Genomic DNA, 14,663 nt, shown 5'->3' on the forward strand with positions numbered 1-14,663 from the left:
TGCAAGAGAAACAGAAGTTTGTTCTGGTTATGGGCGATATAAAATGCCCCGTTACTCCATGTCTCGTAGAATACTAATATATATTTGTTTACATACCTCTAATAAAAACTAGCAGTAATACAGTAATCTGTTTTTAAGTCCAACCATGAGATTTTCTTCTCAAGTAAAATATAAGCCCATAAGTTTTCTGTTTAGCAGCTTATTAAGTTTCAGTTGGAGTTATTGTTAGGCGACCTCTTGTGGCCAAAGTAATTATGACGAGATCAAAGGAGGAAGTCAGGTGACATTATCTAGTGACGAAGGAGGACGGGTTGATAAAGCACAGGATTTTCACGCTGAACCATACAATCACTTCTTTCAGCTCTCGATTTAGAACAGAATTTGTACGAAGTCGCACACTATTAACAGGTACATGGTTGAATCATCTGCATTAACTGAAACATATATGCATAACATATAAGCCTCCTTTTGTACAACTGGCCCCAGACAATTTTAATACGTTATTTTTTTTTGAAGATGCCTGACCAAGATCTTTGTTAAAGCTCTGAAAAATGATATCTGTTGGGAGTTATTGACTTTTTCCTTCAGCGTGTCTTTTGATCTGGCTCTTTTTGAAGTTTTCTAAATGTGCAACCTTGGGGTAACTTGTGATTTAAACTTTTTACCTGAATAACTTTGGTTGGCTTTTGCCTTTCTAAATAAATTTAGTTGTGTGTGTGTTTGAGAAAAACACATTCATCATTTTAACTACACTTACCGCCTGTCCACAAGAGCCTCTCCTGACAGTTTAGTGGTTTGGGGGAGCGACCCAACACTCTTGGAACCGAACGCTTAAAATAACACTTATGAAGTTGCTCGTTGATGTTGGTTTGTCACACCCTGTTGAATAAACTCACACCTCCAGTTGTTTGAATGGTCAAGCGAGTTAAAAACACCTTGTGAAGCTGCTGAAATGAAATCACCATGGTTGCAGCTGTTATTCAGAGATCTGAACCCGTTCACATTCATGACGCTCACTTGGAGTAAACACTGCGGTCGTTTGAAAAACACAGTCAGGATGAACAGAGCTTATTACCCCGACAATAAAGTTTCCCGCTCTTTTTCTCCTGATGGAAATTTTCTTTTCTCTGAACCTCTTTCTTTATTATGAAATGAGTTTAAAGAGAGTAATCATGAAAGAAGTCATTATCTGGGAGTGAAATGGCAGCAAAGAGACATTTATGCCTAACAAAGAAGAAGGTCACTTCATGCCTCCTACCCTCAATGAGCTGGTTGACTGGCCAGCCCACACTTCAGCTAAGTGGCCTAGATACACATGGTCAGGTGAATAAAAAGAAACAACGTGGCTGTGGTGGTCCTGTGGTTTTGAAAGATAAGTTGAGGTGTCCCACTGACCTGGACTGAAATAAAAGGAAGCGTGGCAGGAGGTGTCATAGCTGGGTGACTTAATAACATGACCAATTGACCTGATTCAGTCAGACTTACACAACTGGCCAGAAGGTGCTGATAACTCTGTGTCACCGTTCATAAGCTGCAGGATCAGAATTCAATACAGCAGGAGAATAGAGGAGGGAAGATGTTACAGGCAGAGGATCTGCTCCATTTAAGATGTACATTATAAATCAATGTCCTGCTTTATAGATATCTAACAATTATTCAGTTGGTAAATGTTTTCAAAAAAGGTACTGATGAAAGAAGAAGAAAAAACAAGAAGAATCTTCATTTCCTCTGGTTTTCAGATCCACTGAAAAATAAACTCATGGATAAAGGAAGGATATAGAGAATGGAAGGACAGAAGGAAGATAGGAAAGAAGAAATGACAGGAAGGAAAGAAGGATGGGAGGATGCAAAGAAAGAAAGAAGGATATGTAGTACGGGGAAGGAACAAGAAATGAAGAAAACAGAGAGAACGATAAAAGGAAAGAAAGAAAAGAATGGCATGAGACCAACATTAGAAAGAACTGAAAGAATAAAAAAGAAAGATAAAGGGAAAGAACAATGGAACAATAAAGAGCAAAGGAAGGAAAAGACAGAGGGAAGGAAAGATATAATGAAGAAAAAGGGAGCAAAAAAGAAAAATAAAGACATGAGGAACTGATAGAAAACAGAGGGAATAAACATAAAAAGAAAGGAGCCGGGAGCGACCGCTCGCTCCAGTGATGCTGAACATTAATATTCCAAGTAAAAGTCTCAGGACACTTGATTCTCTTCTCTTCTTCTTCTGTGGTGTCGAGGTCTGACCTCACACTCTCTCAGCAGGTCGAGATGTTTCATAACACCGCACGCTGCGGGCGGCCATTAACAGGAGCTAACTGCTGTCCTACCTGGGCTGAAGTGGGCCAACCTGGACCACTAAGTGTGTGTGTGTGTGTGTGTGTGTGTGTGTAATCCGGGCTAATGGGCTCTGCTCTCTGCAGGATCTCTCATTATGTGACTAACAAAGGTGTCGGGGTGGTGGAGGTTTCGACTCCTTCCTTTAGGTTCTGTCCAAAGGAAAAGTTGATACCACCTTTGTCAGGTCACGTTGAAAGGCACCGCAGTCAGAACCATTTCATCCTCAGGAAACTTCCCAGAGAAAAGACATGAAGACTTTATGAAGGAGAGTAAGCGCTGCTGGTGTTATAGCTCAGGGTTAGAGGACTGTTTGAGGTTGTGGGTTCGACCACTGTGAGGTGAAATCAAGCACAGAGAGTAAACTCTCAAAGGCTCTGGAGAGAAAGGGTCGAATGTCTGACCACAGAGCTCATGGTGTCAGATGACTGCCTGGAAGGTTTGAGGTTGCGAGTTTGAAAACCCAAAGTGAAGACTGAAAAGGACTCGGTGCAGACCCCCCCCACCCCACACACACACACACTGACACAGAGATGGAAGATGACAAACATTATGCTGCTACACGGACGAGAGAAGTGTGAGGTACTCTGTATGTAAAGTATAAATTACACTCAGATAAAGACACACACACAGACACACACACACACACACACACACACATTCACATACATAATATAACGTGAGATACAGAGCTGGTCGTTGCTAACGGCAACCAGTTTAGCAGCTCATATTCACCAATCTGACTCATTAACATAGCCACTGTGTTGCTAATGAACAGCAGGCTGTCAATTGAACACACACACTTTCTCTCTCTCTACCTGTAGCTCTTCGTTGGTCCGTGGCTTTCAAGCAGGAACTCCTGAACGTTCTGCAGAGACAGACAGAAATAAAACTCGACTGAAGTTTCTTTATTGTCACGTCTCTCTACTGTTTTTCTTTGATTGTTTTGAGAAAAGTGGAATCCAGCTGCACCAACAATCATTACACAATCCAGAATCATGCAGGAGGCGCCCTCTCAGGAAAAGTGTCTCTTCAACTGAAGGTAAAATTGGCTCTTTAAGTTCACATTTTCTATATTTTCAGGCAAAAAAAAGGTTCATGGCGAAGGAACAATGTGAATCACTGATGTGATTACTGGAAACAGAAGAGCTCTACAGAGTAAAGTTACCAGTTTACCTCAACAAAACTCAGCAGTTTTCCTGTCGACATCTCAAAGCCCTTTTTGGCCGCTTCGCTCTTCCGTAGCTGACACTCCAGGACGGCCACTCTCTTCTTCAGCTCGTCCATCTCCTCCTGCCGACAGAAAAAGAACAAGGACATTTTACTCTGTTAGTAGACAACCCTCTTCACCGGTGCACAACCAGTGATGAGTGGTTCCTGTCTCTGTGGTTTGAGAGTCACATAACTGCATGTGTTTTATAGCTAAAGCGACAACAGACAACGTTTTAAACCTATGGTGATGAAGTCAATGTTGACAGCACAGTGTAATGGCTGTGGAATGATGACACCATTGTTACTGGGACAGAAATCAGGATTAGTCTGGGGGAAAGAGGCGTCTCGTGATTTATTTACAGTGCAGCAGAGTGAGACTCTTTTCTTTCTACAGATTCAGAAAATCTCGTTCCTGCAGAGTCGACTCAGCTCGTCTGCTCGCCATCGACAGCCGCCCCCCACGAGCCTCTCGCTGCTGACCCGCAGGTTGCTAGCCAGATTTCTATAAAAATAACCTGTTGGAGAGCGGCGACGTCAGAGAGGAAGCAGTGCTGTCACTGAATAAGACTGACCCAGATTCACTGCTGGTGATGGAGGAGGGGGAGAGGAGCTGATGGAGTCAGAAGGGGATGCTGAGAAATCATGAGGGAGATAACAGAGACGGGCACTGCAAAAAATCTAAACTAGAGAAATTTGCTTGTGTCAGACAAAAAAATATCTGCCTGTGGAGGAAAAATGACTTTGCATTAGAGGGGAAGATTCTCTCTGTTTCTCTGCACTCCCTCTTGTACTGGAGTGCTTTCTGTAAAAATCCTGTCACGTTCGATCAGAGCTACATTATCATAAAAATCTCTCATAAAAAGTTTGAATGACAACAAAACATAACTTCAAGAGACATCAGTGTTATGTAACCTGAACAGGCCTTTAGAGACTAACTGGTGAAGGAAGTGGAACATGTAGCAGCTGAAGAGTTGGTGGAGACCAAACCAGAGCGCAGAGTCATTGAACCTGTCTCAATGTGTCTTTTTGCTGTGGAAGAAGAGGTGGTCAAGATATTGTAGCTTCATTATGTCGTCTCTCTTTATAAACAGTCACCTTGCCTCCTCCTTTTAACTGTATTTACACAAATGTGCATGATTCACATTATTTTTTACGAATACGTTTTTCCTGACCACAAGAGGGAGCATGTCAGCCTTGGTTCCGGCCGTGGATCTGACTGCATCTACCAGACAATCACGTCCATCACCTTATTGGTCGGTGCTGGCTGCTCCACTCTCTGGGCCTTCAGCTCGGCGATCTCGGCCTCCAGCAGGTGGATCACCTCCTCGTAGTCCATCTCCATCCCCCTCGCCTGCTTCTGGGCTGCCTCAGCCAGCTGGATCCGAGTCCTCAGAGCCCGACTCTCCTCGGCTCCGAGTTTTACTTCCTGCCGGGAGGTCGCAGAGGAAGGAGAGGAAGTGAGGGAGACAGACAGAGGAGGAAAAGAAGAAGAAGGATTCATCATCAGGACTCAACAAGTGAAGAGATTACTCAGCAGGGCCTCTGTGATGTCTTCAGGGCCGCCTCAAAGCTTCTATACCCTCATAAATCTTTCCAGGTGCAGGAGTCGTGATTTTGAATTCTTGACGTCAGGGTGAGTTAGTGTGATGAAGCTCTCTGCTTCGGCCTCAGGGACATTTGACTGAGTCAGCAGGACTCACCAAGACCTGCCACCTCTCAGCATATTTCTATCTTTGATAAGGTTACCAACACTGGGAAAGTCGCATCTACTGGGAAACCAAAACACGACTCAGTGATATGTTTCATCCTGTTGATCCCGCACAGTGAAAACTGTTCACCATGTTCACCATCTTAGTTTAGTGTGTTAGCATGTTAACAATTGCTAATTAGCGATAAACAAAGTGAAGCTGAGTCTGATGGGAACGTCATTAGTTCTGCAGGTATTTGGTCATAAACTAAAGTATCAGACTGAAGTGTCGACCTGATGAAAGGTCAGAGGATTAGTAAAGTTATGAAACAAATCCAATCACAATCCATCCAACAACATCTTTGGAAATGTTTGGATCTTTACCACCATCCTCAGTAAAAAGGTTATGTGCAAGTCATGAGTCCTTGTGCTCAGGTTATTGTTGTTTTCACCTCTGCAGACCACAGTGTGTCAGAGTAATGACCCACATACTCACAGCCATCACAACTGTATCTTTGTACTTTAAATCTTCTGTCAGGGCTGTGACTAACATTTATTTTCATTTCATCATCAGCTAATTTTGTTCCTGATATGAATTTTAATCAGTATAGACTCCAGATAACTGTGTTTAAGGAAATGTTTGGTCGGTCCATCTGGTTTCCACAGAGCTCCAGTTCATATATAGTCAGTGTGTTTGAGGCCAGGAGGGAAAACCAGCCTTCAGTGTGGACGTTACATAACTCTCAGGGCGGTGAAACAGACACCCACAACAATTAAGACGCTGTAACCCCTCTTGACTGGGAAGCAACCACTCCCAGTACTGTTGGCACACTGGCAGCCAGTAACTCTAATCCTCCAGCCCTGAAATAAACACTGGAGCTCCTGCCGAGCTGCTCTCACCAGACAGTAAAGTGATCCTCAGAGGCAGCAAAAGATAATCAGGCTTTACAAACAGAGTGAGTCGTGAATTTTGTCTCGGTGCCTCAGGCAACATGAACCCAGGAGGAAACGCTGAAGGAGAATGACTCGGCACTATTACACCACTGAAGACTCTGAGACACTACTTAGTCCTGTTACTTAGGATCCTTATTTCCAATATTTTAGACACAACACTTTGTCTCTGCTGTTTCCACATCAGTGTCTTTGTGCATAAAGAGATGATTTTCCCAGTTTGCTGTGGAAGAACCTGACAGGTCTGCTCAGAGTCCTGACGTCAGGACTCATTATTGTCCACTGACAATTAGCGTCACACATCACAACACAACAGAGTTCTGTATCTTGATGTTTCTTGCCCAAATGCACTTTGGGATTTGTAGTTAACTTCTCCCTCACAAGCTTGTTTATGTTCATGTCAAGTCACAGAGGTTCTTCAGCTTTCAGTCAGCAACACTGTCTACGAGGAAAATGACCACGACAGCTGCGAAACGCCATCTGCTGATGATGACCATAGAATACAACAGAAAGTTCTAAGTAGACCCTGTGGTGAGATTGTTCTCTTGACAGTAGATTACAGTTAGACTGTCGACTACTGTGTCCAAATATCTTCTGTAAAGTAGCAGATTGAGAGGATTGTTCAGCTCTGGTGGAGGTGGTTTGTATTGTTTATGCTGCTTTTAGAAACACAGAGAAGACGACAACGCAGAGAGGGAAGCAGACAGGAGGGATGCTGGCAGCCTGGACTCTCCTCCTGTGGTGCTGTCATATGTACTGAGAGCTAACAGGACACACACACACACACACAGTGAAATCCGTCCATCTGTCACCTTTACTTTTCTCAGCAGGTCTACATGCAGTTCTAAAATTCTGCAAATCACTATAACAGGAAAAAAGAAAAGTGTGTTTGTGTGTGTGAGCATGTTGGGTTGAACGTTGCTGTTGCTCTTAGCGAATAAAGGAAGTTTGATGCAGAAACAGCGTTTCCTCTAGACTGGTGAGTAAATAGCTTCTAATGCTAATGTTAGCTACACAGCAACAGCAAAAACTTACACATAACACCTTTAAGGGGGTGCATTACGTCAGCGGGTATACTATAGTAAGACCAGAGTGTGTGTGTGGCCAGGGTCTGGTGGTTGGGTAACTAATGGATCCCAGCGTGAGCTTTCTTCCCTCCAGCTGTGGCCTTGGGGGGGGGGGGGGGGACTGTCTTGAAGCCTGACCTCCAGCTCTAACGAGGGAGCATGTCAACCAGCCTCTCCTCTCCTCTCACCCTCCAGCTCTGCAGAAAAAGAGATGACTTAATGGAAGGAAAAAAGGCCCGGCTATGTACGAGCTGCATGACCCAACAGTCTGAACCAAAGCTCTTTCTGCTCATGATCTCACTGAGGAATGACAATCATGTTGTCATTTATGGCAGCTTCATGCTTTATTTGGTCGTTATGTAACAATAATGCAGTGTCTCCATCTCTAAGCAACTGATTTCACTGAAAGCCACGATGGCTGTGGTAAAATACCACCCTCAGAGGAAGGAATATTAAATGCACTTTAGGTTATTCAGCAGCGCGTATGAGGCCTCAGCTGCTTCTGACTAAAAGCATCAGAGGTCTTTCTGAAAACAGCTGTACCCTGACTGTGCAGAAATCAAAAAGTCTTACAGACAAGCAAGAACTCTGTTAAAGAGTTGACTTGTACTCACTTTAATTTATAATAATGAGAATGAGAGTTGGAGACCGTCCTCTTTTCAGCTGGAAAACAGCAAAACTGCTCATCACAGTCAACATCAAGTAAAGTTACACTGTCCACTTCATTAGGTACGCCTTGTTAGTACAGGGTTGGACCCCTTCTTGGTGGCATACATTCAACAAGGAGCTGGAAACAGTCCTCAGACATTTTAGTCCATGATAGAATCACACAGCTGCACATCCATGATGTGAATCTCCTGTTCCACCACATCCCAAACATGCAGATCTACTGGACTGAGATCTGGTGACCGTGGAGGCCGTTTGAGTACAGTGAACTCACTGTCATGTTAAAGAAACCAGTTTGAGATGCTTTGAGCTTTGTGACGTGGAGCGTTATCCTGCTGGAAGCAGCCATGGAGGAGGAGCAGTAACAACACTCAGGTGGACTGTGGTGTTTAAACGATGCTCAGTTGGTACTAAGGAGCCTAAAGTGAGCTACATACTGGAGTCTTTACTCTTTATACCTTTACTCGCCCTCTCCAACACTCCAGAGCCACAGATTTCAAAGTCGATCTTCAGCTGCTGAATTATTGGCCGTGAGACTTTACCTGGAGCAACTGTAGCCCGGCAGCCTGTAGAAATCCCTCTCAGAAGATTAAAGGTTGTCGGCTTAACTCGTCTGCACACACTCATTAAATATGCAGAGACTGAAGAACACTCAACACCACAGAGAGCGTCGAACCCAACAGTCAGGGAGCTGTAATCTGTGTCGTGATGTGTCGGCAGCCTGGCTGGTTTTGAGTGGTTAAAAGTCACTGTTCCTGTTCAGCTTCTGCAGTTTTATTTGTCTCTAACTTTTGTTAATCTCATGGTCCAAAGTGTCTTATTTAACCAGAGAACAGAAAAACTGAAATGAGTTCATTTGTAAATTTGTCCGTAGGTTTAGTTGTCAACTAAGGAGTTTTCTTCCCGTATCATTTCATTTAAATATTATTTACAGACCTGAGGAGGTCACCTATCCAGATTAGAGAAAACTTAATCCTAACCCATTGAGGAATTTTAAAACAGTTCATTAAAGTTGTTTGTACAAATGTTGCAGAGGAAACAGAGGATAGGTGTATCAAAGACTTCAACTCTTGCTGCTGCTGCTGCTGCCTGCAGGACGTGACAGTAAGAGCAGGAAATATATGAAATCAAAATAAAAGCCTGAATCCACAGCTCTGAATCCTCTCCACTCCTGCTCCTCAGGCCTGAATCACAGATGGGAAATGTCCTGGCGCAGTCTTTTGTTTTTGCAGTACCTCTGTTAGCTGCGTCTAAATGTAGGATATCGATCGGTTTATGCAACGGAATAAAAGTTAAGAGGCAGGAGAGTGGGAGCTAGAGAGGCTGAGACCCTTCAGCTATGAATCACAACAAATAAACACAGGGAGGAGGAAACTGTTTTACAGCCCGAAAAAAGACTCGATAGTGGCCTTACACTCCTCCCACTGTATGAGCCTGCCTCTGTGTGAGTCCACCTCAACCTCCCACACACACACACACACACACACACACACACACACACACACGATGACGGGAATAGAGCTGAGCTCAGAGTGAGTTTGGTTTGAAGCCCTTCAACGTAAAAACTGCAGGTTAAAGTGTGTGTGTGTGTGTGTGTGTGTGTGTGTGTGTGCAGGGCTCGACCTGCTGATCTATTTTAAAAGAAGCACCCCTTCAGAAGCCCACACACACACTCCCACCAGATAAAACCAACTATAGAAACACAACAGAGGAGCTACAGACTCACAACAGACGCACATGAATCACACTTTTTCAATGTTGTTGTTGTAAACTCCACGTTGGTTCTTAAGAAGGTGTTCTGTTCTTCAGCAGAGATTTAAATGTTGTACTCTTTTTTTCTGCAGAGTTGAGAGTCAGCCAGAAAATCTTTGACACATCTTGTTTAAGATTTAACCAATATAAAAAACTGAAATTAGTCCAGGTGTTGTGTTACATGTCCGTCACCACTGAGGACAACGTAAGACAGTCAGTGATCAAACACTGTAAAAACTACTACTGATATTCTTTAGCATAAATAACAGTTAGGAGCTGTTTGGTCTTAGAAACGTCAATCTTCAGCATTTAAAGTAAAACTTAAAATTAAGACAATGCAAACCATGAAGAAGACAGGATGTACTTCAGACACTTCCTTCTTCCTTGTTTTATAAAATTTCAAATGGGTGAAAAAATTAGAATAACCTCAACTTAAAGTAAATTAACAGAAGAAAAAAACTGAGTTGTGATCACCTGGACTTTTACATTTTCTGAACATTTTCAAAAATCTTTTGCAGTTCGACTTTTCTGAACATTTTTTCAGTGAATGAGCCGAACAGAAAACTCAAGGAACGCGACACCTGGCCTCCAAAATCCCTAGATCCCAGTCTGATCCAGCAACACGCCAGATCCATGGAGACCCCCCACCCCCACCAAGAGGTTCCATGTCCTCACTCACCTGTTTGACTTTACTGAGCTCATCCTCCATCTGATGGTGAACTCTCTGAGACTCGACCAGCTGCTCCTGAAGAAAAAAAATCAACAGACACGTCATCAGGAAACAGGTGATGGTCAAGTCAAGCAGACCTGTGTATGTGTGTGTGTGTGTGTGTGTGTGTGTGTGCATCATGTGTTTACCTGCAGCCTCTTGATCTCCCTCAGAGCCTCAATGTGCTCCTTCCTCAGCCTCTCCATCTCCTCCAGGTCCTCTGAGTCTGACAGTGATGGCTGAAGACAAAACAGGAAGACTGTATTACACTGGCCTTTCTCCTCATCTTATTTACTTCACTTTAATAATGTAGCATTTATTTATTTACTCCTTTAATTTTTTTTAATTATTGATGTTTCCTGCTGTATTATTTGTTCATTAGACTGTTAAATTACATCCTTTGTGTCTTCGTAGTACAGGCCTCTGGTTTTGGTGCAGACAAATGAAAACATTAAAGATAAACAGGAGGAAACTGTGCATTAGTTGGGGACTATTTTCAGCTGTGGATTAATCCACATTTGGTGCTGTAGTGAGTATGTGGGGCAGAAGGACGGTGTGTGGGTCTGAATGAAAACATTTAGAAAGAAAGGAGCTCTATGACTCAGAGGAATCAGATCAGGCTGTAGACACTCAGCAGATATTAGGGGTTGTGGAGCATAAACATGATGTTATGTTTTCAGTATATTCTGCAGTTCGCTGCTCTCAGGCTGTGATTGATTATTGCTCTGACACTGTGTGACCACAGCATGCAGGAAATCTTTGCACCCTGTTGAAAGGACAGTTAACACGCCCCCCCCTCCAACCAAGCGTCAACAGATCAAAGTCGGGAGCGTCCACGTCAATACGACTCTGGGCGGCGGCTCAGCGGTCAGGACCAGCGTACTAGCACATGAAACCAGCTGATCACCCAACACGACGATGACAGGGATCTGATGAGGCTCATGGTGTCGTCTCTAACCACCTGTTGCATGGACATACTCTACATACAGTTCTAATTACTGAATCCGTTTTTTTCTGAATCTTGAATCTGATTAAAAAGGCTTATGATTCTCTTTCAGCGTGATATCTGGAGACAGTCGGTCTGTGTGGTCTGTCCACAGTCTCTGCAGATAAATGGGGATCAGATCATCAGGATCAATACACCCAGCCTCACCCATTAAAGCACTTCACCACTGGGAAACAACATGTGCATTCGTGCATGTGTAACCTGCACTCAGCAGGTTCGTGTTCCACCACTGAAGAGTTATTTTCAGGAACTGAATGGAAAGTATGCCGTATCAATGCATATATGATCTATGTGTATCTACAGTCTGCTGAGGTTTATCAGCCCGCGGCCATGTTGCAGTGTGCTCCTACCCGCTGGTTGGTGGGTGACTCCAACAAACTGGACAGGTCATCGGAAGTGAACCTCGACCCCGGCTGAGTGACGGCCAGCTCCTCCAGCTGAGGCTTGAACAGCTCCCTGATCAGGCTCTCAAAATCTAGAAACACAGACACAGTGTTTGTCACACAATGCAGATCCTCACTTAGAAAACAAGGCATTTAAAGTCAAATTTGATGGAGAAATAGAAATAGAATAGAAAGTTAGTGATAGTTTGAAAGAGCGTGAGTAGAAACACAACGAGGCTGTAAAGGTGGACTGGTGAGTAGATGGGTTTTCATGTTAACGTCCCTGACAACCTCTGTAGTCTCATTTAGACACTCGTTAGCAACCGCCTTTTTTAAGACACATAAAAGCTTCAAACATCAGGAGTGGGGGATTTACTGACCCATTTTATGTCGGAGAATAAAACCTGAAAATGTCTTGAGCTTGTGTTAAAACCACAGACCTTATTTCAGACATTTAACCAGAAACACACTGACTCTGGGACGAGGGAACAGGAAGTGCTAACAAGCTAACTGACTTCCTGGTTTCAGACTTGTTCCTGCAGCTCTCTATTAATCAAATATTAATCTCCATCACAATTTTGGCTTCCCACAATTAAATGAACAGCCCAGCCAAATTCAATCAGTAACAGCTCCACAGCTGAACAACCATGAGAACACTTTGGAGAATTTTGAAATACAGTAAGTCTTTTGCTGTCCTACCTGTGAAGGCCACGGTTCCAGCTGGATCAGCTCGTAGTCTGGACCTGAGCGACTGCCTGCTGAGCTTCTGTGGGCTTCAGACCAATCAGATCTAGAGCCTGGACACACACACACACACACACACACACACAGATCAATACACACTCAGTGGTGACGCCCCTGAAACAAACACTGACAAACAACCACATGCATGTTGCTCTAAAATGAAAACCCTGTATCTCCTGATTTTCAGAACCTGCATTAAACTCAGTTTGTTTGTTGTGGATAGAAAACTCCTAGAGGAAGTTTCACATTTTCATGGTGAGTTTTAGAGCTGCCATGAATAAATATAGAGTCAGTGGAAAGATGTGAATTTGCCTTGAAGACAAAATGAAAAAGAGGAAGAGACTGGAGGGAAAACAGCAGAACGAACAGGTGGTGTAAAGTGTGACAGAAGCTAACCTGGCTGTGGGGCAGGACTTTGGCTCTTTGTTCGTGTGACAAAAAAATTTGAATAAATCACAAAAACAAGCACGTACCTGCTCCAACCTCTCCAGTTTGAGGCGACAGCTGGTGCTGAGGGAGCATTTCCTCTGAGGAGGCTGACTGCTGGAAGGTTCTGGAGACAAAGAGAAAGACAGCAAACAACAATAAGGTCACCTCGATCTGTTGGCTTGTTTGTGGTGTTGTGTGACTTTCAGTGGTGGAAGAAGTATTCAGATACTTTTCTGAAGTAAAAATACCACACAGTAACACAACTAACGAACAGATCGAGCTATAATTACTGTTTTTGTCAATGTGGTCTGGTAGTGATATAAGGCAAGTTTTTGACTTGGGAGTTCCTGATCCTGTCAATAAGACTTTATCGTTTACAAGAACTCCTTTGCAGTTGTGACCCTCTTCCCCTTCCCACGATGACTTTATGAATCCCAGACTTTGTTTAAATATTACACAGTCCTACAAACTGGTTTACTGGTTCCCTTTGCTCTGAACACTTCCATCTCCTGCCCTCAATGGATGGAACCACGTCAGTCTATAGTTGTGTATAATGTTTTAGATGTCAAACACAACAGTCCACAGAAACACACGTGGAGAAAGATCTCAGGATTCCTTTCACACACACAGAGATGGGATGATGCTCCACACCTCCTCAGCCAATTGTAAGCCAGACCACCTGCCCGCCTCACTTCCTCCGCGGATGGGCAGCCAACCACACGCCATCTGTCTCCCACTCAGCCTCCTCCCTCACCCGTCTCCATTAGAACTGCTGCCTGTCTGTCATTTACTATTGTTGTTACACTACATGTTTGTATATAAATCTGCATTTACAATCTTTACATACATGCAAACACACATACTCCATAGACGTAAATATGATTATAGAAACCTACCAGGGTTTGTATCTGGGATGCTGTCACTCTCCGGTGGAGAGGAGACACGTGTTGGCTCGTTTCTGGCTGGAGACACTCGCACCTGCAAATATTAACACAACATATTCATGATGGTTTGATAAGAGCATGTTCTCGTGTGTGTGTGTGTGTGTGTGGGTATGTGTGTGTGTGTGTGTGTCCTGACCTCAGTTCAGTGAGAGTGACGACTGATCATCATCATCATCATCACTCCTGGTCTGATGTTACACATTACAGAAGGTGCTTGTACAACACAAGACCTTTGTGGTCTTGGTGGGTTTTTTAGCCATGTTAGCATCATGGTTCTAACGATGGCTCATTATCTGTTACATGGATGTTTCACGAACTCTTGAACAGACTCTAATTCATAGTCTTCAGAGGATGATTTCTACTAATTTTGGTGATCCTGACTTTTAGTAAAGCACCAACATGAGTTTGATATTTGTGGTCTGGAGTGAAATATCTCTTCACCTACTGGATGGACTGCCATGAAATGTGGTTCAGATGCTCATGTTCCCCTCAGGATGAACTGTGAACTGCGCCATCATCAGGCCAACATTTTAATATGTCAAACACTTTGGTTTATGATGAAATACCAGCAGAACTAACAACGTTCCCATCAGCCTCAGCTGGACTTTGTGTTTACTGCTAATCAGCTAATGTTAGCATGCTAACATGCTAAACTACTACAGGTTTTATTCCAGGTGAAAGTTAATCCCAACCAGCATGACCCAGTCTAAAGCGTGTGTGTTGAATCTCACACCTGGCTGCTTGCTCATGGTGGATCTGTTGGGTCTCTCTCTGTAAATACC

The 14,663-nt window shown here is 43.6% G+C and overlaps 1 protein-coding gene across 1 annotated transcript in view; it reads right to left on the reverse strand.

The window, feature by feature from the left end:
- Positions 1-14,663, reverse strand: part of LOC108874724 (syntaxin-binding protein 4-like) — a 40,365-nt gene that overhangs the window by 11,089 nt on the left and 14,613 nt on the right. Inside the window, 10 exon segments of the mRNA XM_051066295.1 lie at positions 3,150-3,199; positions 3,508-3,624; positions 4,790-4,969; positions 10,346-10,411; positions 10,525-10,614; positions 11,732-11,856; positions 12,464-12,521; positions 12,523-12,561; positions 12,982-13,061; positions 13,834-13,915. Of these exon segments, the coding sequence (XP_050922252.1) occupies positions 3,150-3,199; positions 3,508-3,624; positions 4,790-4,969; positions 10,346-10,411; positions 10,525-10,614; positions 11,732-11,856; positions 12,464-12,521; positions 12,523-12,561; positions 12,982-13,061; positions 13,834-13,915 (887 nt within the window).

The sequence above is a fragment of the Lates calcarifer genome, linkage group LG23 (assembly GCF_001640805.2).
Source record: "Lates calcarifer isolate ASB-BC8 linkage group LG23, TLL_Latcal_v3, whole genome shotgun sequence".
NCBI classification, from domain to species: Eukaryota; Metazoa; Chordata; class Actinopteri; family Centropomidae; genus Lates; species Lates calcarifer.